General features: G+C 32.5%; 1 protein-coding gene across 1 annotated transcript in view; it reads left to right on the top strand.

The window, feature by feature from the left end:
- Positions 1-27,372, top strand: part of ME1 (malic enzyme 1) — a gene marked incomplete at both ends in the record, with an annotated part of 144,680 nt that overhangs the window by 114,906 nt on the left and 2,402 nt on the right. The window contains 6 exons of the mRNA XM_084257381.1: positions 863-972; positions 6,184-6,281; positions 8,090-8,203; positions 20,475-20,580; positions 21,871-22,013; positions 24,136-24,309. Coding sequence (XP_084113507.1) covers positions 863-972; positions 6,184-6,281; positions 8,090-8,203; positions 20,475-20,580; positions 21,871-22,013; positions 24,136-24,309 — 745 coding nt within the window. The remainder of the gene's footprint in view (positions 1-862; positions 973-6,183; positions 6,282-8,089; positions 8,204-20,474; positions 20,581-21,870; positions 22,014-24,135; positions 24,310-27,372) is intronic.

A 27,372-nucleotide genomic window follows, 5' to 3' on the forward strand; every position in this document is an offset into this window, starting at 1 on the left:
TAGGGGAATTTTCTAATTCTTTTTACTTGAACTAAAATGATATTTCTTTGGAAGAAGTCTATCAAAACTCTTCTGAGCCTATATTTAATATTTCCATAAGGATTTTGATAGGAAGAAATAAAGGAAGGGAAAGAGGAATGTATAAAGGCAAGATTTTTAAAATGTCATTGGGAAAAAATAACAGTTTCATAGGAATATTTCTTCATTGGTGCCTGTAGAAATGTTTTAAAAGAAAGATTGGTTGAAGGTGAAGAATATAAAATATACAAATAATCAAGATTTATACTTGAAAGTTACTGATTTTATTTGAGAATTCAACCAAAAGGTTCCAGTAAGTATTAAACAATTTAAAAAAAAAAACTTTTGACAAATCTAATCTTTTTACTTTCATTAATAGAAACTATTGATATTGAAACATATTAAACCACTGAGTGACTATTTTTTAAAAACTAACACAAAGTGAGATAAGTCAGATGGGAAGAGACAAACACTATGTGATTTCACTCATATGTGGAAACCAAACCATGTGGCTGAACTAAATAAAACAGAATTAAACTTTTAGGCTTTAAGAGCAATTAATGGTTTTCAGAAGGGTATAGGGAAGGGCTGGAGTGGGTATATCAACAGGGGTCAGTTGTATGGTGAAGGATGGAAGTAAACTTTCACTGAAATTTAATGAAGTCTTTACGCAAACTGTGATCACAGTGCCAGCAAAATGTTCTTTCTATGTAGGCATGCGGTAAATACTTGCTCAGTATGCTAAGTAGCAACATAGGACCTTTAAAAGAAAATAATGTTTTCCCTTTTATTTAGGCTAATGTTGGACTTTTTCTTTAATCTTATTAACCTCTTTGTCCTATAGGTATGGCATGAATTGCCTTATTCAGTTTGAAGATTTTGCCAATAGAAATGCATTTCGTCTTCTGAATAAGTATCAAAACCAGTATTGCACTTTCAATGATGATATTCAAGGTAATATAATTTTCACTTCTGTGGATAACATGTCCTGAAATTAGTTTATGATTTTATAATAACTTAAATTTCAGTATATATGTTTTAGGTACCTGTTAATTGCCAGAAATTATGCTTGAGGACTTCATACTTTTTCTCATTTCATATATTTGAGAAAAGTACTCTATGACTCTTGAATGTATCATATTATCCACAAACTAGAGAATGATTTGATAGGTTATTTTGGGGATGTGGAAATGCTTAAAATTTTTTCTATATTAATTAATGGTGATTGCTTCATTGCTTTATGCCACTTTGGGTTGTGAGAATTTCATAGGAACAGTCTACTTTTGGGTAGCAGGGGACTCCTATATTACATAATTTTGAATTATTATGCAGAATTAATAAGCCTGGGTTCGATTTAAGAAAAGTGATGGGTAAAAATTTGTATCAAACAAAACCAGAAATTAGGTCAGGGCCTGGACCTCGTCAATATTGCAGTTAGGACAGTTGAGGGGCAGTTGCCCAGTGAGTTGAAGAACACTAGATGTGAGGGAACTTTGAGGATCCACAGAAGAAAATTCCCCTCTGCAAATCATTATCATGGGGACATTAAATCCAGTTTTTCTCACCTGTTAATCTGACCTAAAATCTAACCTGCACACATACAGTCTACCCATTTTCACGTAGTTTTAGAATATTACTGCTTTTGCCAGTATTAAAGATTGATTTGAGAAAAAGATCTATTCTCTGACTAGAGAAAGCTTTCATAAAATTATTGGGGTTCTGACTAAAATGACCCCATAATTTTGTGCATTTCTCCATACTACTCCATACTAATGGAAAATTGGTAGTGTCTTAATGATATATTTTTTCCATATGTTTCTATTTTACCTTTCAGCCTTGTGTTTTTACCATCATTGCTCACAAATGTAATACCCTACTGTGGGCATAGAAATTGCTTCCTAGTGCCAATAAAAATAATTATGTAACTATTATGGCCTTACCATGTAAATAATATTCTTACACTGAATCTTTGGAGGAATTTTTTTCTCTTTTTTTATTTTAAACAGAAGTCTTATTTAAAGATATTTCATGAATGGTATTCAATTTAAAAAACTAAAATTCTACTGTATTCACAATCTAAGCTAATTTACATGATTCATATTTTCATTCAAAATGTATTTAGACCATAATGCATTTTAATTATAAATTGCTTTTATGTAGAAAAATTATGTGCGTTAAGTCTATTTAAAGATGGAGCATTTAATTACATGATCTGGAGACCATCAGAATTCAGCAAATTCAGATTAAAAGAATAGAATTCCATTTTCTGTTCATTTAAAATCATCTAAAAAAAGAGACTTTTTTCTTCCCATAGTAGTCTCTTTGAAGTCTGACTGTTTTCTAACATGACACTAAATATTTCACATAAAGGTCTTAACTTTAATAAATTATTTTCATTTGTGAGGATTTTTAAAAATAAGTGTGACATAACCTTGTACTAAATGCTTTGATGATAAAAAAAAGTTCAAAATTAGGTATAGTAGATCAGACATTTCACAAAAAAAAAAATACATTTGCCAGAAAATGTTTTAAATTTAAACCACATCCTAAGTTTTTAAAGCATATGCGTAAAACAGCAAATGCGTAATTGATTTTCTCTATCAAACTGGCAAAGATTTTTATTATAATCCCAGTTGTCAATGATGCTTTAAAAAAAAATGAGCATGTACACATTTCTTCAGAATATGTAATACCTACAGTTTCACATACATTCTGGAGTCTCTCTCCATTTACATTCCTAGCAGCTCACTATAAAAGTGGAGTTTGTGTTCTGGGTCTATACTGCAAGGTCTCTTGGACCATTTCCTTAAAATTTTCCTTAAAATTTTCCACAGAAAATTTTTTTCCAATCTCTCTTCTGATTTTAGCTTTCTGTCAGGATTCTTTGAGCCAAGTAGGAACAGATTGAGATTCCTTTAACTGGGTATGTGAACATTCAGTAAATCTTTTTTTCAGTATGGAACCCTGGGATAGTTATTCCTGTGTCTTAAAATTATATGTGGTATCTTACAGTACAGATACCTTCTCTATTTCATAAATAATATTTGATGGACAAGACTTATCCAAGAAAATAAAGCTCTAGTTTTTTCTTAAACCTCCAGAGTTTGGGAGGGACAAGTGTCTGCTCGAAGGAGAGGGAGAAGGATTTGAGTTCTAACTACTTTATGAATTTTTGACCAATCTCCTGTTTTTATCCCCTTTCCCATCCCCAACTCCAGAGGTACTTGGTGCCTCCTGTTCCCAGTCCCTTTGAGAATTTTGCTATGTCAGCCTGATTGCTTCTTAGCATTCCTCATGGCTGGCCAAAAATTTAGTTTTCTCAACTCTGCTAAGTCAATTGTCATTTTCTATTTGCTTTCCAGCTTTTAAAATTTTGTTGCTATCCTCTTCTCCAGATCTCTTTGATGTTTTAAAATTTCCTTTCTGTTGTTCTAGTAGAGTTTTTTGAGGGGAAGGGAAACTAAACTGTGTGTAAAATCCCCCATTTTATTAAAGTCATCCCTGCCTTCACATTTGCACATTATTTTTTTCTTTCATAGTAAATCCTCCTGTCTCACGTCCCACATTTTCCTTGAACAGTGTGCTGAGGTAATATGTTCTTGAAATGCCTTGGTGCCTGCCTAAATAAATAATTTTTTCTGTTCCTGTATTTAATCTGATCTTATATTTATTTAGTAACACATGTGGATAGTAATTATTTCATTACACATTTGTCTCTTTTACTATTTACATATAGTAATCAGATATGACAAATTACTGCATTAGGAGAGGTCATTCTTTGATAAAAGATAAGACTGATTCTCAATAACCCTAGCCAAAAGCCTAGCATAATTGGTGACCTGTTATTGTTAAAAATCTTATTACACACAGATACAAAGTTTCTAAAATTTTAATATTGAATCTAGTATGTTGCTAAAATGTTAAATATTAAGTACTCTAAAAGAAAATGATATATGCAAAGATAAACTGCCAGTTCTTTGATTTATGAAAAGTTTAGTATTCAACCTCAAAACATTTTGGAATAATTAATTGTGAAAACTCAAATTTTTGTGAAATACCAGCTTGCTATAATACTGTATTTACTGTAGTGAAATTTAAGTCAAGGCAGTACTAGGAGGTTGTGGTACTTCCTATCCAGGCGCTAGAACAAGACTTGTATAAGAATCATGTTTAAGTTTACTTTTTTAATAGTGTAAAATAGATCTTTCTGATTTTTAAATTCTAGGAAGAGAAAATAGTGTGTTACAGTATGCACTCAGGGTATATAAAATATACACTTATATATAAGGTGCTGATATTCAGTGTAGATAGAGACTTATTTTACCTTACTTAGGATAGTGCATCTGAACTTAAGACATTTGGATTTTAATACAGAATGATTTAATACAGAATGATAGCATTGACAATATAAAAATAAGTCACCACATTATGTTAGGATTTTTTGGAATATATATCTGTTTGTCCTTAAATGTCCTCTCTTTTTTAAAATCAAAATAATACCAATGTGGTGATTGCTGATGATATTTTGACTTTGATTTTTTAATTGGTTAATAAATTTAGTACTGGTAGAAGTTATATGATCATGAAAGTTATAGAATCTCAGAGTTGGAAGGGAGCTCAGAGTTCCTTAAATGCAAACTTCTGGCCAACTTACTACAAAAGATTCTGAAATCAAGGTAGCTTGAGATATTAATTGTGATATTTAGTGGCTTGATATCCATACCTCTCTAATGAAAATTATTTTTATCTATTTAACAACTCTAGTGAATCTATCTTTATGTATGAGTCAGTCACATATAATTCTAATCCTGTCATGATATCTTCCTGACATATATAAACTATATTTTTACATTGGCTTACAGTTTAAATAATGCATATATGAGTTGCTTTTACATCATGCATGACTACATAGTTTGTGCTTTATTGCAATGGTGGCTCAAAATTGCAAGCACTTTTTCTCATAGTCTGCATTATGTTCCTAAATAAAAACATGCAGAAGACAAACAGGTCTTCAATAATTATTATTGTCAGCTTTTTTATGACTACAGTTTCCCCAAGAAAAAAAAGAAACTTTCTTTTCAAAAGATTGAAAAGAACAAATATACTGATGCTAAAACATTAAATTTGCCTTTGGTACTTGGCATCATAACACTTCATCATTGTATCTTTCATCTAATCAGTTCTAATCTATGTTTGTTTGTTTGTTTGTTTGTTTTAGCCAAATGAGAGTGTTTAAAGTTTACTAGGTAACTGAGAAGCTTAGGAGTAGGTAGAATGTTACTTTAGAGTAGTAAAATGTAGATACAGCTGGGAAGTACTGCAGCAGTTGCAAAGTTTTATATAAGACATGAGCCAGAAGTTGAAGTATGTAATTATGATCAAAGCAAAAGAACTGCTCTGTGATCTGTGAAAGTTTATATGGCAAAGTAATAAAATTAGAACTGGTGATATTTCTATGGCCATTGGCATAAGGAGGAAAACTCAGTTTTTATCCTAATTAAGTTTTATCTTAATTTTGTCTAGCAACATTGTAATCAACCAGTGATTATCATAAGTAGGAAGACATTAAAAAATGCAATAAAATCAGACCTTAATTGCTATTAACATTGTTAATTTTTCGTATTGAAAATTAAAGCATTAAATTCCAAATGTAACAAAATATCACTACTACAAGCACTATTATTAACAAGCACTTACTGTGTGCATACTACTTTACATGGAAGGGATCAGTAATAGACTTCAGAGCCCCAGGGTGAAAGAATCTAATAGTACTAGTAATCTTCTATAGTAGATAGTACAACTATATTACACACTAGAAAACTGATATACAAAACAGCTTATCTTCATTAATTCAGCTGGTAATCAGATTGAACTGTAATTCACATAATCCAAACCTCACACTCATTCATTGTATTACCAAAATAATACTTTTGGAAAGTTTTTTAAGGACAGTAGTAGTGAGTCACATTCTAAAATATTGCTATCAGTAACCTGAGAATCTCACATCATAAACAAGTATGGAATCAGGCAATTACAGGTACCTTTCTGTCCCAGTTAGCCTGCTATATGATCTTATATAATGATTTCAAGATATAAAAAGTTGAGCTTCAGAATTTGACAGGCTCTGTTGGAGGAGAACTCAAGGGTGCTTATTATTTGTTTCAGGAACAGCATCTGTCGCTGTTGCGGGTGTCCTTGCAGCGCTTCGAATAACCAAGAACAAACTGTCTGATCAAACAATACTATTCCAAGGAGCTGGAGAGGTATTTAATTTATATAATAATGTTCTCCTGAACTAATGAAACTAGAATTCATTTTAAGTATTCATTAATTCCAAGTTTGATGTTTTCTTTCAGATTTTTAGCTTATTGCAATTATAGGCTGTATTGAAATACCCACATTGAATATTGATGTATATTAATTTTTCATAGGCAACATTAATACAGAGGTATACATTTTCCTTTTTAAATTTGTAAGATTATCAAATATTGCCATAGGTCTTTGTCATGTATTGTTTATGGTGCCTCTACAGTAACAAAAATGTTTATAATGTAGTCTTGTATCTAAAAACACTTAAGTTATTATATCTAATGCTGACTTTCATTTATTTTATTTTTCTATTTTGTAACAAATTTATTGAAGTGTAATGGACAAAGTAAAATGTATATATTTAAAATATACAATTTGGTAAGTTTGATGATATATGTGGAACCTAGAAATCATCACCACAATGAAGAATATGAACATATCCCTTACCCACAAAGTTTCCTTATATCCATTTGTAATTTCTCTTGGCCCCAACTCCTGATATCCCCAGGCAACCAATATTCTGCTTTCTGTCATTTTCTCAAATTAGATTATACTTTTTCATATACTTATATTGCATCCCGTTCATATTAAAAAGAGCCAAAACATTTAAAATTTTTAGAAGGAAAAGGTAGTAACACAAAATTAGGCTGTTTTGTTTTCCTTTCTATACAGTAATCATTTGAAAGAAGATTCTACTTCAGTAATAATAATCCACCTCTAAAATAGAAATTAAAATTTCAATTCAGCTTGAGTATTTTACCAAAAAAGTACCTAAATCTATTTAGAATTATAGAATATAATAAAAAGAGAAATACTTTGTGGCTGTTAATATTTTAAGAAGTGTTAAATTTTCAAATTTAATGTGATTATGAATACATGTATTATATTAGTAGAAATTGTGTTGAAGTTACTTCTTAAAATTAAACAAAACCCATGGAACTAGAACTTTAAAGTTAAGAAACAAATGTGAAAGTACTCAGAATGTAACTCACAAAATCATTTTCACATCAGAATAAAAAATCTGGGTTAAGTTACATTTGAGTATTTTATTTCTATAGATTGTTACAGGCTGTACATTAGTAAATTTCTTCTTTGAATTTCTGAAGAATTGCAATGCATTGCACAGACCTGTTCTTGACATTTAGTAGGGTGTTCATGGCTGAATGATTACAAATGCTACTGTTTGTCCCTGAAAAGATTTTGGAAATTTAACAAATTATCACAAAAATATGTCAAATGCCAGAGAAGTTGCTTCCTTTCATCTAACAAAATATTTCACAGTACTTTCTTTGTCCAAGTAAATAAATGCTTGGGAACACAATTTTTTTGGTCAATTTTATTCTGTTGCCTAATTGGTCCAGTTCTCACACAAATGACCAGGTTTCAGTCTTCAAATTCAATAGAGGAACATCACAATAAACAATACAGTCCAATAAACATGATTGACCAATTTATTATTTTAAATTAAGTATTTTCTTGTTGAAACCAATATTAATTGTAGTAACAAGACTATTTATACCAACAATCAAGAATGTGACTTATAGCTAAATAGCAAGCCACATAATAGGGGTTCTGTCATAATAAGATGAGTAATTGTTACTTAACTCCATCCAAATATGATAAAAATACTTTACTCCCAAGATTAGTAGACAGAACCATTTTATATTTTCTTATTTTAGAAAAGACAAAATGGGGTGAAATGTAACTCCTGTTATTATTATGGAATCACTAAACATCTTTATTTTCTTAACGTCTGTCTCAGGCTGCCTTAGGTATTGCAAACCTGCTTGTTATGGCCATGGTAAAAGAAGGCTTAACAAAGGAGAAAGCCAGAAAAAAGATATGGTTGGTTGACTCAAAAGGACTTATAGTTAAGGTAAGAATTTGTAACTTTTAAAAAAATCTTTTTATTTATGCATACAAGAGGGTAGACCAGAGGAACAGGGGGTGAGAGGATTCACCAGAGACAGAGTGGGAAGCAGAACAGGCAGATTGACTAAAATTCACTGCTGAGGGGACCAGCGGATGAGACAGGAGAAGTCTGCTGTGCCATGTGGGTCAGCTGGCTGATTGGGGATACTTGTGCTGCAGAGGCTGCAGATAGCTTCATAGTGCTGAGATTTAACCCCTTGTGCAACCAGGCAGGCCCAAGAATTTGTAACTTTTAAACAGAATAAAAATCAATATGCAATTCTGGATGTCCATCTTAAAGACTACTATTACCCTCATTCCTCAGCACTGTGTTAAAGAATAGCCATTGTACATGAATGACCATAGTGCTGATACTCTTCTCAATAAGCGAGAAAACTCTGGCTCAGCTATACAATCTGCCTTTGATGTGAATAGGTTCCTTCCAACTCTGGTTTATTAGTCCACTGAAATTAGTTTAGTTTCTGAGCAATCCAATTTGACACTGATGTTCATGAAACACCTAAGTATAATACCTTTCATTAAGAGCTACCTGTCAAATTGCATACTATCTAGAAGGAAAAAAAATGAAGTAGTTAGACTTTAACTTGCTATTTCTCTCAGCCAAATTCTTGAAGCTTTGAATGGGTACTCCTGAGAAGGGCTTTAATAAGCAGGCTGTTTTAATGTTAACTTGAGGTCCATTTCATCCCTTTAATAGAGACAATAGTATCTACTTCACAGAGTTGTTGTGAGAATTAAATAAGAGTAGGTATGTGACCATGTTGCTACACAATAATGAAGTATTACTACTTCTACCACCTATACACATTAGTCACCCTTAAACTGCTAGAAAAAAAGACACAGACAACCCCTTTTCTACATTCACAGGATTTTAAAATAACCAGAAATATGTAATGTCTTTGGGAATTTAGTATAGAAACAAATGTGAATAAGTACAAACTTTCTGGAAGACTCAAATATATCCGGAACCTTTAAAAGTTTATTATTCTGAGGAATAGTTTGCATTCTAAAAATCTATTCTACAGAGATAGAGATGTGAACAGTATTTTATATACGAGAGTGTTATCACAGTATTATTTGCAATTGTGATGCATTTTATAGTATTAATTCTAATAGTGATATGCTTATCTATAGGATAATTGTGAAATTAATTGTAGAATAGCCTTAGGACTACAGTTTATAGGCTTAAAATTGTTTTCAAGAGACTGTAAGTAACATGAAAGGATTTGCTAATATAATGTTAGGTTAAAAAAAAGCAAGCAAAGCACCAAGTTTTTTACACACACACACACACACACACACAATGATATAGAAGGCCATTCAGTAACTAAACTAATGTATATAATACATTAAATATATATTTTTATGTAAATTATAATATATAAATATTATATAATTTTCTATAATGATTTGAGATGTAATTGTATATATGTGATATATATTTTGCTCAAACTAAGTTGTATCTAAAAGTCATCAAAGGAAATACATAAAATAGATACTACTTTAAAATCATTTTAGTGTCTTTTTGCATATTCCAAATTATCCTTTGCGATCGTGTTTCTTTAAAGCTAGAAAGCACTTATTTTTTAAAGTTAATAGACCATTTTTGCCTAAAATGAGGATATGTATGACTTTTTATAGCAAATGAGTACCTATTTATTAAGCAGTGAAACACTATGTCTCATGAGTATCAAATACTAATCATTTTATAAATTTTATTAACTTGCATTATAATTGTTTGTAATATATAAAATATAGTTTTGAATTTCTTGGCTTAAAACATTGTTATTGCTTTGAAGTGTCAGCATAACTATAAAAAGTTGTGCACTGGTGGCTATTTGACAAATATTGTGGTCACCAAATAAGAATACTTACTTAATCAAATTGCCTATAGATCAGTTGTAATATTAGATTCCAGGAATACAATAAAGACCTTGATCTCAGGAGGCTCCTAGCATAGTGGGAAATCCCAAGGAAGCCAAGAATTACAATTCTTTATGAAAATGTTATGGAAATATATTCTTAATGCCAGGAACACACTGGAGATAATCTCCCAGTTGTACTAAAGAGAATAATGGAAATGCTCAGGAAGCAGCCTAGACAACATGTCTCTTCAAGTAAGTTTGAAAAGATGAGTTAGGAGTTTATCTGGAGTCTCTATAGACATCTTGAACTTCTTATATCCCAAGCTTAAATAGGAGAAATAGTGGTAAGTTCATTATGACATCTTGATTGAAGCTAAGGATCTTCATGCCTTCAAAGTCCTACTTTGTCCAGTACATAATTGATACTAAATGTTTTCTAAACAAATGATTTAGCTAATGAATGGCCTTCTAGTTAAAAGAAAAGCATTTGCAGAAGAAAATATTTTGGTATAAGAGATTTTTAAGGATTACATTTAAAAGGAGGAAATGAAAGGTGATAAAGACACTTCTAAATCCTGAAAATGAACAGTTGAAGAAATTTATACAAGAGGAGGTTTACCTTTTGTCACTCTGATGGCATGGTGGAGGATGGATTGAAATGAGGCAACAGTGAGAAAAAGTAAATTATTGATAGTTACAAAGTTGAAGATTTCACATAAAAATGTCATTGGAAATCACAAAAGAAAACCACAACCATAGAATTTCACTCTTTAGTTTCCTAAATGTAGATCACCCCTAAGTAGAGCACAAATAAAATAAATAAATAAAAATTAATTGATAAATTAATAAAATTAATTGGAATGTGAAATAAAGCAGTGACCATGTGGATAAGTAAAAGAAGTTTGATTCAGTAGATATTTTGGAAATAGGATTGGCAAAGTTATTAACTAATTACTAACTTCGAAACCCGTTAAGTGTGGAGACAGGAGTTTTAATGAGAAAGGAATTAGCAAGGTTCCTTGGGTGTCTAGGTAAGTCATGTGACCACTAACGTGAAAAAGAAAAAACAAAATAAAGACTGCACAAGTTTAAGGGAAAGATATTGAGAATGGTTTTGGACTCAGCATGTTTAACATAGCTGTGCAGACACAGATAGAGATGTCCCGTTGGTAGTTGGAGATACTGGACTGACACTTAGGATATGATCTGGGTTGTAGATAAAGATTTGGGGATCATCAGCAGGTAAGTACTTGGAGCCATGGAAAAATCTATATAAATTGTGCTATACTTAAGGGTGTTAAACATTTAGGAATCTAAAAAAAGTGAAATTCTATGGTTGTGGTTTTCTTTTGTGGTTTTTATTGACACGTGAAATCTTCATAAAATCATATAGCGTTTAGCATCTGAAATAATTGTAACATAGACTTACTGAACTGAGACTCAGATTCCATGGATTACAGTACCTTTAAGATGACTGGGTATTTCTTGCTTAAACCTAATCACTCAGTGATTCTTATTTCAAGACTTTTACTTGCCAAAATAAACAATTGTATGTATTTTGCTTGCCAAAATAAATTGTTATGTTTTAAGAGGTTGCTGTATATTTAGTAGTTTGTGCACTTTTTAATATTGAAAGAATACATGGAATTCCAATTAATTACTTTTTCTTCAGTGGATTTTAAACAGTGAAATTTATTGCATTGAATTTGGTTGCAGAAACAGGAAATCTTAGAAAAACTAATAGCTTTCAAATTTATATGATTTTTGTTAACTTTTGTTCTTTGTACTTTTACAACTTCTCCTGAGAAACAATCATAATCATTTTATTAATTTTATTAACTTGCCACGTAATTATTTATAATATAGAAGTAAATCAGAATTTTAATACAGATGTTTTATTAGTCAAACTCCTTCCCTCCTTAGAGCCTTAAAACCAAGAACTGAAAAGTAAACTGCAAGGTCAGCTCAATTGTGTAGTTATATCATCATCAGGCAAGATATTTATTATTACATGTTTTCTGTTTCCACGTTTCATTTTCAGCATCACAATATTTTCCATCATATCTCATATTCATATGTGCAGTGGAATAAGTTTATGCTTTAAAGATCAATATTTAAAATAATTTATCAATATTAGTAAGGTTGAAATCAATTATATGGTATATAATAAGTACTGATAGTATTTTAGTATTTTGTAACAAGAAAAAACCATTTAGCCAAGTGGGCCTCCCCTGGTGGCTCAGTGGTTGAGCGCTGGGCTGTGAGGCTGCCCACAGCCTCTGCAGCGCTGGTTCGATCGCCCGCCGGCGAGGGTCCCAGACCTCTCCTGCTTCCTGCTGCTCCCCTCAGCAGTGTATTTCGGTCCTTCTGCCTGTTCTTCTCCCCGCTCTGGCTCTGGTGAATTCTCTCGCCCTCCCACGCTTCTGACTGTACCCAGTGCTTGTATAAATAAATAAATAAATCTTAAAAAAAAAGAATTAAAAAAAAACATTTAGCCAACTAATGTTAACACAATTTAATATAAATGAGGTAAAATAGGTTTAAACAAAAATTAGAGAGATAATAAAAACAGTAGAGAACAGATGAAAAGGAACTTTGCCAGTGTGGCTGGTATTTGCATTTCACAGTAACTTGGAACATTTTTAGGAGGACAAGAAGCCACAAAAGAAAGCAATCCAGATTTAATCTATTTCCTAGATGCATTTTGGCTTTTATTAATAGATCAAATTAATACTAAAATATAAAGCTCAAAATAAAATGTAGATTATTAATATGTACCAAAAGGAGAGACTTAAGCAATCCCAGAATAAGAATGTAAACTGTTTTGAATACTGTTTGGATTTTAGTGTTATTTGCTCCATTTTAAATAATTTTGTTTTCTATTATTTTACTTTCATTTTCTTGGCTTCATAGTTAAATGTTTTCTCTCTCTAGAAAGATATGGTATATGAAGGTAATTCTTACGTTAAAAGGTAGTTTTGGCAATATATTTATTTCCTTTCTGAGAGTTTAATCTTTCAGAATTAGGACTTGAAATGCCAGGCTGCAGAGAGTAGTTTTTCCTTTCCCCTGTGTTATTTTCAGAATTTCAGTCAATTATGCTAACTCCACTTTAAGAATGGTGGTTAATACCGTTCACACATTGTAGTTAAAAGAAAATAATAACTTATTTTCTAACTATTTTCAACTCTTACTTTGAAACTTGGTGAAAAGTATTGGTTTGGAATTTTTCTTCCTCTTTCATTTCACATAGCATCTGAAGATTGTTTATATAGGTATTAAAAAAGAGCCATTGAAAGATTATATACACAAACCTATTAGGCAGTCAGAGAATTATGGATATCAATTTTTAAGAATACAATTAAATATTGACAGAGTAAACCCCTACTTATCTTAAATGATGACCATGTTTCACCTTTAGTTATGTTCTAACATGGAAAATACTTTTGTCACATCATTTCATATCTTTTTTTTTTACTTGTCCTGAGATGGTGAACATAGCTCCGAGCTGCTTAACAAACACACATACCTGCACTGCCAAGTATTGTCATGAAATTTTTATTGATGGCTCTGGAAAGGCGCTGCATACAAATCCAAAGAGGGGCCAGATTTCTCTCTGATAAACTAATGACATGACAACAAAAACAGGCCAGAAAAACATTTTGGGCAGTTGTCCAAGCTGATATGCATTCAAGGCAGGCACTTGTGGGAAGAGTTCTTCTAGTGCCTGTGGGTAGGAAGGAATATGTACTTCCCAGTGACAATCTATAATTAATTTTTTATACCTATCCTAGTCATGGAATTCTAATCCCATATCTTGACACTCTTTGCCATTTATTTTCCTCAACCCCACCAGAAGGTATGTGCTTTTGAAAAAGGTAGTACAGCAAATTCCACTTAAGTTGTCAATAGGTTTTTGGAAACTGTGACTTTAAGTTAAATGACAGATTCTTGATATCATTTAGATCAGCATCTTTTGGTTATAGCACTGATGAGGAAAAAGAATATCTGACTGATGTGGTGTGATACACCAGAATTCAAGGACCTGCTGTGATTCACTGTTGTTATCTATCTTTTATCCTGTAGAATCAGTAAAAAATAAGTAAGGAGGGGACATTAGAAAAATAATGATATTCCAAAAAAATTTCTCTCCCAAGAAGGGAGAATGAAAGGAAAAGAAATTTTCTATATCCATATCAAACTGAAACAGCTGGCATAAAGTAGATTGAGCTCAAATCATATTTTGAATAAAGGAGGAAAATGAGCCATTAATACAAAAAAGTTCAAAGGTAAAGGCAGTTGCTGTGATACTACCAGCTATAGAGAAGGTCACATTCCCATAGTTTTAAAATAGAAACCAGATCATCATGTCAACTTTTAAAATGGCATAAAAAATTCTTAGGAGGTCTTTATTTTTGTCTTTCAATTCTTTCATTTTTGGCAAGTAGAGCCTTTCAGTAATGCTAATATTTCATTTCATAATTCTGGCTTCTTTCACTGTTCTCTCAGCATTCCTATATAACCACCAAGAATCAAATCTTAAGATATGAGACTGGGTATTTTATGTTTCTGATTAGATGGATGTCTTCTGTTCACATTCTGGCTTCAGAAACTGCCAATGTTGTTACTGTGATTAATAAAGTAAGAATTATATGATAGAAGCATATATCTTTTCCTTGCATACAGTGTTTAGCTGTCTTCTTTCTGACTTGCTTCTTATTCCAGGAAATGTAGGGGGCCTAACCCACATTAGATATTTTTCAATTTATCTCAAGTTGTCAGTCAAAAAAAAACCAATAGAAATCTGTGATTGTTAATACACATTATTCTATAGCTTTCCTTCTTTAGAACTCATCATTTTATACTTTTTAAAAAACATATGCTTTTAAAAATGTATTTGGCAGAGATCTGATTAATCATTTGGTGCATTGATTCTCAACACTGGCTAATCATTCTAGTTACTTGGAAAGCTTCTCTCTCTCTCTCTGATATTTCTGTCTAACTGGGCTGCTATTTTTTACTTTTCTAAATATCATTAAAAGTTTTCAAGTAAATTTATTTGCTGTTGGTTATTAGAGGGCATTTTGCTGCTAATTATTTATTCATGTTCCTAGTCAACAAAATTAATCACAAACTAATGATATATTGACAGTAAAATATCAACAGTTGGGAGCATGACATTGTAAAATACATCTAAATTTTGAAAATTTTGCTGTTTTGGATAATCTGGGACACTGCACTCCAGAAAATATTTTGCATTATTGCATTAAGAAAGTGAAGATTATGTCTCTCTTATTTTTAAGTATTCTACATCTTAACATTTCATTTCGCATTATAAGTTTGTAGGTCCACATTCAATGTAAACAGATGCTCTTACTTACATGCTATTGTTAGCTATTCTGTTCATATCATACCAGGTTGAATTTGGTTATCTCACTGTACTAAAATCATCTCTAAAATTTTTATGCCCCCAAATTTTCTCTTTTGGGACACTACTTCTTGGCTTGGCATTCTAATGAAAATGAACAGATTTATGTTTTTAATGGAGGTCATATGTAAATTTATTTTAAACCATATTCCAGAGGCAGTTTGGATATATGTTCATTACCATGTTATTTGTTAGTAGTTGAATGGTCAAGAACTGGTTTTTTCCACAGGCTGGGAACACGCAGATGCTTTCAGCAGGCATTCACTGTGAGCTTCTAGTTCCATTTTATGCTATTTTGCCATGGATTGTGTGGAATCTTACTTTTGGTGAGCCCACACATTTTTTTTAAATAAGCAAATTGGTGACATATTTTCCTCTAAAAACTACTTTTAGTATTTTCTGTTATTATACCATAGTAATCCTAAAAACTTACTAAGTATTCTTTTCTCTTACAATTTTTTCACTTAGTTTAGGGTTTTTTCTTTCTGTTTTAAATAAACCACAGGAAAAGACTAATTATAACATTTTGCTATTATTAAAGAAAAAAAACATGATGCTGGAATGCATTAATAAAACACTGAAAGCAAGATAGGTTGAGACCACCACAAAACAGGAGATTCCTCAAAAACTCATTACTATTAATGCCATATAATCCACCTATTCCACTTCTGGGTATTTATGTTAAGATCGTGAAGATGCTAATTAGAAAAAATATGTGCACACCTGTGGTCATTGCAGCTTTATTTATAATAGCCAAGACATGGGTATAGCTTAAGTGCCCACTGATAGATGATTAGATAAAGAAAATGTGGATAAAGATGTAGTAGATATATATGTAATCGAGAACTCTTCAGCCCTAAATGAGAGATGGAATCTTGCCTTTCACAACAATGTGGGTGGTCACTGAGAGGATTATGCTGAGTGAAATAAATCAGATGGAGAAAGAGAAATACCATATGATTTCATTCTATGTGCATATAAAGAAACAATGCAAATGAACAAACAAGACAAAACAAAAACAAAATCTTAAATTCAGTACACTGGTTGAAAGTTACCGGAGAGGATGGGACTTGGGGGTTTGGGTGAAGTTGGTAAATATGTAAAGGGGGATAACACTATGGTGGTGGTGGTTGGAAACTAAATTTTTGGTGGTGATCATAATGTAGAGTATATAGATGATGAGTTATAATGTTGTGCATTAGTAAAGGATCTGCAGTTGCTGCTGACTCAAGAATGAATAGCTCAGCCACAAACAGGAAAGTTGTCAAAAATGGTAGATCCCACCACCTGTTAGATGTGAACTAGATGCTAGATGCTAGAGACTAACATGCCTGCCTTGGGGGGGGGGGCTGGAAAAACCCACCATAAGCTTTCAGAAGATCCATATGGCCACCACTTTATAAGACACATGTCTCCTTCAGGACCATGTGAAAGTACATCAGGTGGATGAGTGCCAGATTTAAAGGGAAAATCTAGGTGCAGGAGTCTGGGGCATATAGTTTAGCCTTTAGCCTCAAGAGTACAGAAAGTAATGCAAGAAGCAATTTGTAATTCTGTACTAATTGCCATGTAGGACCTTAGGTAGGTATTTGTATAGTTTCTTGCTCTTATAGCTGCAATGGAATATATGCATTTCTAGGAAGGACTAAAAAGCCACAAAATTATGTTGTATTCTTCTAGAATACTGGAAATGGAAAGTATTTCAGAAAATATCTTTCCCCAAGCTGCTAGTTTACTTAGTGAATGTTCTAGAAATTTCAATATTTTTTAAGTATGAAAATAGTCATGAATTTCAGCTTTTATGCTCACTGCAGAAATAGTTAAGAAATAATTTAGTCAGGTAAATACAATAGCAGCCAAATATTTCCATATTTTTATTTGCATTCATAACCAGTTTTTTTTCTTTCTAATAATGCAGGATCACTTTTTTTTTAAATCAAATAACTAAGTAAGAATAAGGACAATGAGGTAGCAGATGGAATGCAAAAGCTTGCTTTCAATAAATCACTTCAGGAAAAGAGTCTCTTATTCCCAAAGCAACAGATGGGAACAACAGTGAATTAAAGGAATGGGCTATATAATCAAAATTAACATAACTCCCTGTATTTGTCAGCTAATGTTGTTTTGTTAAAAGTCACAAATCTCAGTGATATACAGCAACAATTGTTTCTCACACACCTGAGGTAAAATGGGGTAGATATGGTGTTGACTACATGACTGAGACACAGGTTGGGTCAGTCTAGATCTGTTTCTCAAGGCTTTCCGTATCCCTGGACCAGCAGGCTATGCAGGTTAAATACTTTTAAAGCAACAGCAAAGGTCCAAGACAGCAAACAGAACTACTGATTCCTCTTAAGGACCAAGCTTGTTACTGGCACCCTCATTTCACCTTACATTTTATTTACCAAAGCAATCCCCATGGTTATATCCAAAGAAAAGGGATAGGAAAATGTATTCTGCCTTTTGTGGAAGAAACTGTAAAGTTACATTGCAAAGAGTATTGACATAGGACAATGATGATGAAGAATCAGGGCCAACTGTTTATCTTCCACTTCACTAATGTCAAAGTCTGAATTTTCAGCATACTTGGGGATGGGGTGGAATTCTGTGGGGCCCCAAATACCTCTTTGTCTTCTCACTTGTGGCCATGTTTTAAATGCTATGGTGATGGCTTGTTAATCTCTCACTGAAATGTAAATGAAATAAATTATCCAGCTATGAAACTAAGAGGTAAGGATGGGGGAACTAGTTAGTCCCCAGGAATTTAGTGAGAATTGTAAAGATTTCACTATTTTCATAGACTTTTATATTAATAGAAGGTAATTTTACTGATAAAAATATTGCCTCATATATACAGGAGATGAAATATTGAGAATATTTACTATTATTCAAAATCCAGTCTAGGTTTACAACAATTATATGTTGTTAGACCTATGACTCATTCAAAAAAGGTTATGATGATAGATTTAGTGAACAATTTAATGCTTTCTTATGAAAGTGCTGCTGCAGTCAGGACAGCCGATGAAGTTCTCTGCCATTAAGGAAGACTCAGAGTCTAAATGAAGTTGCAATGAGGGGAGGCTGGGGAGCATGCCATCGAGAGCAGCTCTGCCTTTCACTCTCCCAGCCCAAGCTTTTATTGAAGATATGAACAAAGGAACAAGAAAATAGCACACAATTGTGTTTTTGCTTGTACAGATTAATAAATTACTGTTGAAAACAAGTTTTCCTGGTTAGAAGGGAACATGCGCAGAAGCCAGTACATCCTCAGACAACAGGAGTCAATTCTGGGAAGAAGTTCTGTTTGCAGAACTTCTAATGTCCCGGAACTCCCTATGCAGAGTAAACAGATGTATTCCAAAAACTCCAGCTCCCTTTAGGTCAGCAGGCTCCCAACAAGTGGAAATTGAATTTATATGATTCTTATGAATGGCTTTAATAAACATGAACAAGAAAATGAACTAACGATATTCAACTTAATGTTACTAGAGATTAGAGTGTTCCCTCAAAGTGATTATGAAGCAGTAAGTTTCAACTTAGATTCGAATGAATTAAATATAAGTAAGAGTATTTTTCATAGTCTCAGAAGTAGTATATTTTGATGTATACGGAAGAAAAGGTAAGATGATAAGTAACTTTTTAGAATGTAGAAATGACTAATGGTGAATTCCTTTTTTAGGAAGCTGTTTCTTCTACTGACATGTTCCTAATCAAAAACAATGATACAGAAATAGCACTTCACATCAGACTACAAGAAAGCATACCAAAATTATAAGTGCTTGACTTACCATTTTTTTCTTTTCACAATAATTTTAATTGCAAAAACTAACATTAAACTGTTAAAAACCAGGCATCATGCTAAGTGCTTTAGATGTATCATTTAATTTAATCTTTACTTGATGAGGTAGAAATTCTTATTTTACTAATGAGGAAACAAGTACAGAGAGGTTCATTAAGTTTCCAATTATCTATAATTCACATGTATTGCTTTCAAAAACAAATGAAATAATAACCTTTAAAGCAAGAAAATTGTACCGTCTTCAGGATTAACAGTTTCCAAGTAATCTGAAATAGAACATTTGTAAATCTTTTTCTCCAGGGCTATACTGTGTTATATTATTGGATAGAGTGAGTTCCAGTATCTACCTTGGCAAGTGGTTTAACATTTTGGAGCCTCTGTTTCCTCATTTGAAATGACTCTATTTATATTTTCCATACTCAGAATTGTTGAGGGTGTTGAAAGAAAGATGTAAAAACAATGTGTAAATTATAAAGTATCATGTAACATTATGTAGGGATTTATTACATAGTTAAAATCCTAAAAAGTTGCAGCTAGACTATTTTAATGACATATTGCTTAGATAAGGCATAGATAGTTATGGCCAGAACATTAGAAATAAAAATATATAATGCTAGTGCTTATTCAGAAAATCAAACTGATATAAATAAGGTATCAAGTTTCATTCTTGGTGGTATATTGTTACAATGGTAGTGCTATAGCTAAAGACAACCTACATTCTAATTTTAACACAAATAGTGTTTAATAAACACAAGCAATATATAGTAAACTATATTTGAATAACATCTAGCATTGCCATTTGTTAATACCAGTTTCTCACCAATGCCTGTAAAATTAGGATTTTTAAAAATTGAAACAAGTAAGGGAAAGAGTTTATTTTTGTTCTCTCTTATGTTCCCATTGCCTAGAATATTGTCTGAGACAAATATTTGCTGAAAGATTAAATGAAATAATACTCCAGTAATTAGAGAAGAGACTTTAGAGAGCAGCTGTAACACATAATACATAAAAATGTGAAGCATAAATACTGGTAATATGTTAACATGAAATATGTTAATATGAAATTTCTTTGGCTCACATATGTTTAACAGATTTATTATTTCTTCCTATTTGCTTAACTTAGGGACGAGCTGCCCTAACAGAAGAGAAAGAAGAATTTGCCCATGAACATGAAGAAATGAAGAGCCTAGAAACCATTGTTCAAAAAATAAAACCAACAGCCCTCATAGGTAAACTGCTTTTCCTTCCCGCCTATAACCCCCTTTGTTAATCTATTTTGACCTGATATGTGTTCTTGTTACTGCTTTTGGAGGCATAATTAAGCTTTTTCTAATCTTTGGAATTTACTAACAAAATTACACATTCCTGAAGCAACAGTACCCCAGAGATACTTAGATGTGTGAATCCAGTGCTTACTGATCTCAGCTGAAGCATGTGATGCCCTCGATTAACTGTCAGCCTAGCAAGTTCAGCACTTATACCAGGCGTGATTGCTCCAGACAGACAGTGTTTCTTAATCAGGAGTCATTTTGACCTCAAGGAAACATTTGGCAATGTCTGGATATGTTTTTGGTTGTCACACTGGGGTAGCAAGAGCTGGTATGGGAAGAGACAGTACTACTGACGTGTGGGCGGACTAGGGATGCTATGCAGCATGCTATTATGTCCAAGAGACATGCCCCTCATGGAGCCTACCCAGCCCTAAATGTGAGTACTTGCAAGGCTGAGAAGCCCTGAACTAGAGCCGCCTTTTGGAGAGCAAGCGTATTGGACTTATCCTTCCATTCCTCATACCACTTAACACAGTAACTTACACATTTCGTGGACACAGTAAGGTGTTCAAAATGGATTTAAAAAAACTCAGGAAGGTGTGGCACTCTATCCCTTATTTAGTATCATGTTTTTGCTAAAAGCTCTTATGAAACAGATGACAATGTTGAGAGTAATGCTGATAACCATAATGAGAACAGATGCCTACACCATGATAGGAACTGTATAGTAAGCCTTTATTGTTGTTTCCATTAAATATAGTCTATCGGGAATCTTATTCTTTTTTCATTTCCATTTTGCTAATTACTGTATTCCTCTGATAAGATTATTTCAATGAGTGATAATTTTAAAATTGAATTAGATGATTGTGATAGTGTCATCAGTGGTTTGTAAAACAGAATTACTTTATAGCTTGAGAGATTGAAATATATACTAGAATCGGTTAGAAAGAGAAATTAGATACATTTTAATTTCTTGATGTAAATACCTGTCAAAATTCTTAGTGATTATTAATGAAGTATATTATAAATTAAATGCTTTATCTGTAATTTCAAAATAGATACTTGTAGATTTGTAACCCAAAAAGTTATTAACAGTTATTTCTTTTTTCACTTTAATATAAATATTCCATATTTTTTTCAGACTACTAGAAAATGACCTAATATGTCTCACTGTTTTATTGGGCATGGTCTTCTTGGATTAATCAATCATTGATAGTCCTATTTACTCATTTCTCATTTCTACATTAGGAGTTGCTGCAATTGGTGGTGCATTCTCTGAACAAATTCTCAAAGATATGGCTGCCTTCAATGAACGGCCTATTATTTTTGCTTTGAGTAATCCAACTAGCAAAGCAGAATGTACTGCAGAGCAGTGCTATAAACTAACCAAGGTAAAGCAAAAGTACTAATGATATTTTCATAATCAAATTTTGATTACTTATAGGGAAGCCCAGGATATCTAAGGTACTACTACCTTTAAAAATTATACAATCAAGTTTGAAAGAAAAGTGAACAGGTCAGAGGAATAAGAGATACTCCCTTTTCTAGAATATTGTATAAATTCTCTTTTTCAATAAAAGAAGATCAACTTTTTCTGCTTTACTGATAATTTTCCTCAAGTGGTATGGGAATAGCTAAGATTTAAACATACAATTTAAATAAAAAGGAAAGAGTGTGATTTTAGATGCTTATTAAAATAGTTTTTAACTAGCTATTCTCAAACACTGAAACATGCAGTATAAAAACCACAATCTAATTTTTGCTTTGCTAAATCCTGGGTTTGGATTTTGATGCCTGGGTGGAGCATTTGGGCAGCTGTTTTGACATCCAGCCAGTTTGGGATAGGAGTCCTCAAAGCTTCCATAATTTACTGTTCTCAGAAAAGTGACTTATTTTATACTATATTTGTATTAACATATATTTCACTGATTCATTGACAAGAGGATTTTTTTCTCCTCAGAGACTTGAAAATGGTGTTACAACAAAATAGATTTTGAGTCAGATTTACTAACATATTTTTGGAAATAAGTCCAAAATGAACTAGAAGCGATAAACATAACACAAATTTATGTCACTCTGTATGAATCCGAACTTTGACTCCACTATTTAAATATTATTTTCTTAAATACTTTTTACTGGAATTAATGAGATTTAGCAAGGAGCTAGCTAATCCATTGCTTTTCTCTCCTATTTGGTATGGCATCAATGTCCCCAGTAATTTCAGTTTTTATCCCATATCTAGATTGGGTAATTTGCCTCATATTCTTTGGTAGTCCTTAAATCCTCAGAGACAAAAAAATCCTCTGAATAGTAACACAGTTTTAGCATGATGCGTTGTACATAGTAGGCACATAGTAAGTAGTTTGTCTTGGTATAGCCTATCTGGCCGCAAGAATTTATAGACTTGCCTGTAACAGACATAAGCAAAGCTAGCCAAATTTATATAGTTGTGTTTCTAAGTTTAAAAGAATCTGATTTACATAGTCTAAGCTCTTTCTTATAATCTTGCCCAGTGTTTACGTAGTTATACATAAAGTTGTGTCATTTTTGAGGCCAAAAATTTAAAGGCTGTTTGAAAGAATTACACAACAAGAAAAGGTTGACCTGTTGCTGGATGTTGCGTCTCCTCTGCTGCAAGCACAGGTGAATGGTCATTAGGAGAGATTAAAAGTACCACATATTTAAGATTATTGAAAGTTATAATTTTATTATGAAAAGTTATAATTAAACCAGAAATAGTAAGGAAATGTTTCCTTCTCACATTAAAAGTCCATTTATGTGAACATGTTTAACTATTTAGTGCCATTCTTATTTAAAATATGATGATTATAAAACAATGGAAAGGAAGAGTTGGGGGAAGAGAGAAAAATAAGCACAGGTATGATGTTTTGGTCTCTTTGCAAATATAATTTTCAAAGCTATATATAACAAGTAATATATGTTAAGTAATAATTTAGTTATAGTGGAAAGCTGCTTCTAATAAAATGTTTTGTCTCCTAAACGAGCTGAAGGTATAAACCTTATTTGAAAATTAAACCTAATTTTGTGCCAAGAACAGTAGTGTCTTATAGGTACCCTGAGGAGGATTTCTATTTTTATCCTCTTGTATGATGAGAAGAGATTACCTCATATTATAAAACTTTAACTTTATAAAAGGGTAGATCATTTGTTAAAAATGAATGTTAGCTTAATATCATTGTTGTCATAACAGATTTATGGATTGGACCATTTCATCCAGAGAACAGAATGGTGGTCTCAGGAGTATCGTGTGCTTTGCATACTTCTTCTAGGGGTAGAAAGTAGGATAGAGAACAGTAATAATCACCCACTCCAGAATTTATTGCCAACATCATAAAAACTTGTCCAGACTTAGAAAGGAGTTAATGAAAAAATTAAATTTTTCTTAAATGCTCAATATATTATTAGTTCTGTTATGACATATATGCATATATATATATATATATATATTTAAATATCTTGCTTTTTTAAATTAGTCCTGTGTCTGTGTTGTAGGGATGTGCAATTTTTGCCAGTGGCAGTCCTTTTGATCCAGTCACTCTTCCAAATGGACAAACCCTGTATCCTGGTCAAGGCAACAATTCTTATGTGTTTCCTGGAGTGGCTCTGGGTGTTGTGGCATGTGGATTGAGACACATCACAGATAAGATTTTTCTCACTACTGCTGAGGTATCGTAAAATAGTCCTATAAATATGCTACAAAATGCCAAGTGAGTTTAGTGGCGTTATCTCACAATTTCTTTATATAGCATCTCAGCTCACTCCCTAGGAAGTATGAAGTGCAAAGAAGAAAGCTTTCCCAATGGAGAATATGGGGTGGATGAGGGTAACAGGTTCATTTTAAATCACTAGTTAAAGATTATTCTTCAATAACAGGTAGAAAATTACATTCTGATTTCCTTAAAGGCACCCTTTTTACATTCTCACACTTCTATTCTCACACAACAATCAGACAATTAAAAATTTTGTTTCCAAATGGTGATGAAGTGGTAAATATTTTTCCATTGATGATCTTCCTAAATAATGGCATTTTGAAGGTTTGAAATGATATAGTGAGGAAATATTTGTCCTGTAGTGCACAATGCAGAAAACAGAAACCAGTGAAGTATTTAAGCAGAAAGGAAAAGGTCAGTTATGGGCTTTAGTGTGGACTTTCAGGAAAGATTCTCAGTATCATAGAGCAGACCCACTAGGGAAGCTGTGTTCAGCTTCTGTTAAGAACTGTGAAGGATGCTGATACTCAATAATGCATACCTGACATTTATATGCTGTAATGGTTACTTCAATAATAAATTTAACAAAAGAAGAACTATAAGGGATCTGAAATTTTACCCGACTTGAAAGCTAATAAGTTAGCCAGTCACAGTTTCATAGATGCTGACAAAAAAGACACAAAACTGTTACATCAGAGACACAGGGCTTTCTTTATTCATGAAAAAAGAGCTATAGGTTCCTGTCAGTTCACCTTCAAACCTGGGGTGGGTGGGAGAAGTGGAGGGTTGTGATACAGTAACTGGGTGTATCTTTGTAAAATCTTTTGAGTTTTTGATAATCAGATTGTTCATCTAGTTGATATGTTATAGTAGGATGTAATTCATGAATGAGAAATTTGTGTTTTTTCCCTCTTAAAATTAAACCACTATATAATATTATAACAAAACTGAACCAAATAAAAATTGATTAATCAAATATTTTTGTCACATAAACATGATATTCTTTCCTTTGTAAGAATTGACTCTCAGAGTACAGACAAAGACTTTTATGTTAGTGCTGTGATCTAAAGTTGTATAAATCCCACTGTTTGGTGCCTGGTGTCATTCTATGAGAGTGGAGATCTTAGGCCATACTGTTCTATTCCTTTCTCTTTCTTCAATGCATTAAAAGCATGACAACTGGTGTCTCGGAGTTAATCTTTAACTAAGAAAATCTTGTTAAACATAAGTAGATGTTTAGTGACTTAAGACATTTTTAAAGTTGTGCTTACATTAAGAATATTTAAAAAAAGAATATTGTAATTATGTTTTATAATGGACACATCAGAAGAAGAAAAAAAAATCTTTTACTCAAGCAGCCTGTTTTCCAAATAACTCCAGCACCCTCTAGTGACAAGTTTCATGAAAAAACACTTTTGTATTTATTATACTATGCAGGAAAAGTAATAATCACTACTAAAAAACTTCAAAGGAATAAAAATATGACAATGTCAATAGGATTATTGTTTTCATGGTTAGTGATTGCTCTGGATAAATCTTGCCTTTCTACTGGTTTTCTCTTAGACTTCAACACAACATCACTGTTTTTCATACCACTTCTTTGTTTCCTTTGTCTTCTTTTTATACCTTTTACCTAAGAGTTTTTCTTCTATTATTCACTTTTCTGTCTTCACATTTTTCTTCCCTTTTTTCTTACACTTTCAGAAATATCATCCATTCTCTTATTCTCATTATCTTAATTTTTTTCTTTTGACATTACATTAGTTTGCAAAACTATACATTTTAGGAAAACAGATCCACACCTCTTCAAATGAATGTTGCCACACACATTCAGGTGCATGCCCACTGCCAAAGTGCCAAGAGCCCTCCACCACAGTCCACTGGACCACCTTCCGCTTTTGCTCCTACCCTGCTTCCCCCTCTGGTAACCTCAATTCTGGAGTTGGATTCCAAAGGCTTGTTTTACTTTAATTTTGTCTGTTCCATTGCTTTTTTTCTTTTTATTCCATATATAAGTGTAATCGTCTGGTATTTGTCTTTCTCCTTTTGAGTTATTTTTATCAGCACAAACCCTTCTGTTCCATCATCCATGTTGTCACAAATGGGGAGTTCATCTTTTTTTATTTTTTACCTAAGTGGTATTCCATCATGTATATACATCACACCTTTACCTACTTACCCATCGCTGGCCACTTAGTTGTTTTCATACGTTGGCTATGTAAATGAGGTTAACATAGGAATGCAGATATGTCTTCCCCACTATTGCACTTTTTGAAAAAGCACTTTATTGAGGTGTGATTTATATACAAAAAGCTGTACATATTTAATACTATAACTTGATGAGTTTGGAAATAACTACACACTTGTGAAACAATCACTGCAACGATGCTGTAAATATAACCATCACCTGCAAAGGATTTTTCCACCCTCTTCATCCTCATCATTTTTATTATTATTTTGTGCCAGTGTGTGTGAACATTAAATGTAAGATCTATACTCTGAAAAATTTTAATTATATACCATTGGATTTTAGAAATAGGGAATGGTTTGGCAACAATTACTGAGGCCTAGTTAGGCGATTCATATAATCCACAATCTGTGCAAAATTGAAATTCTACTTGAAGTGTGACTCTGAAATAGCATTCTCAGTCTTGGGTTTTACCTCCTGTGCTAATATGAGCTGGGAGTAATTGCATGATGAGCCTTGGATAGTTTCGCTCCTTTCCTTCAGAGTGTTTTTCATAACTTCTATTATCATGTGTCTTTGCTGCTGTGTCCCTGTTCCCCAAGTGTATCAAATGGAAAAACTGCCCATATTTCAGGTATAGTAGGAAAGAAACTGAATAAAGAGGAAATCCAGAATCTTTTACCATCTTTTTCACTAATTATGTTATTCACAATTTCTTGGGCTCATTTTTTTCCATCGATAAAGGGGTAAATGGAATTAGATAATCACATTCATGTAATGTTTCTATACTTGACCATATATGTTACCATTCACCTTTTTATTGTCATAATC

The sequence above is a fragment of the Talpa europaea genome (assembly GCF_964194135.1).
Source record: "Talpa europaea genome assembly, chromosome: 2".
Taxonomy (NCBI): Eukaryota; Metazoa; Chordata; class Mammalia; order Eulipotyphla; family Talpidae; genus Talpa; species Talpa europaea.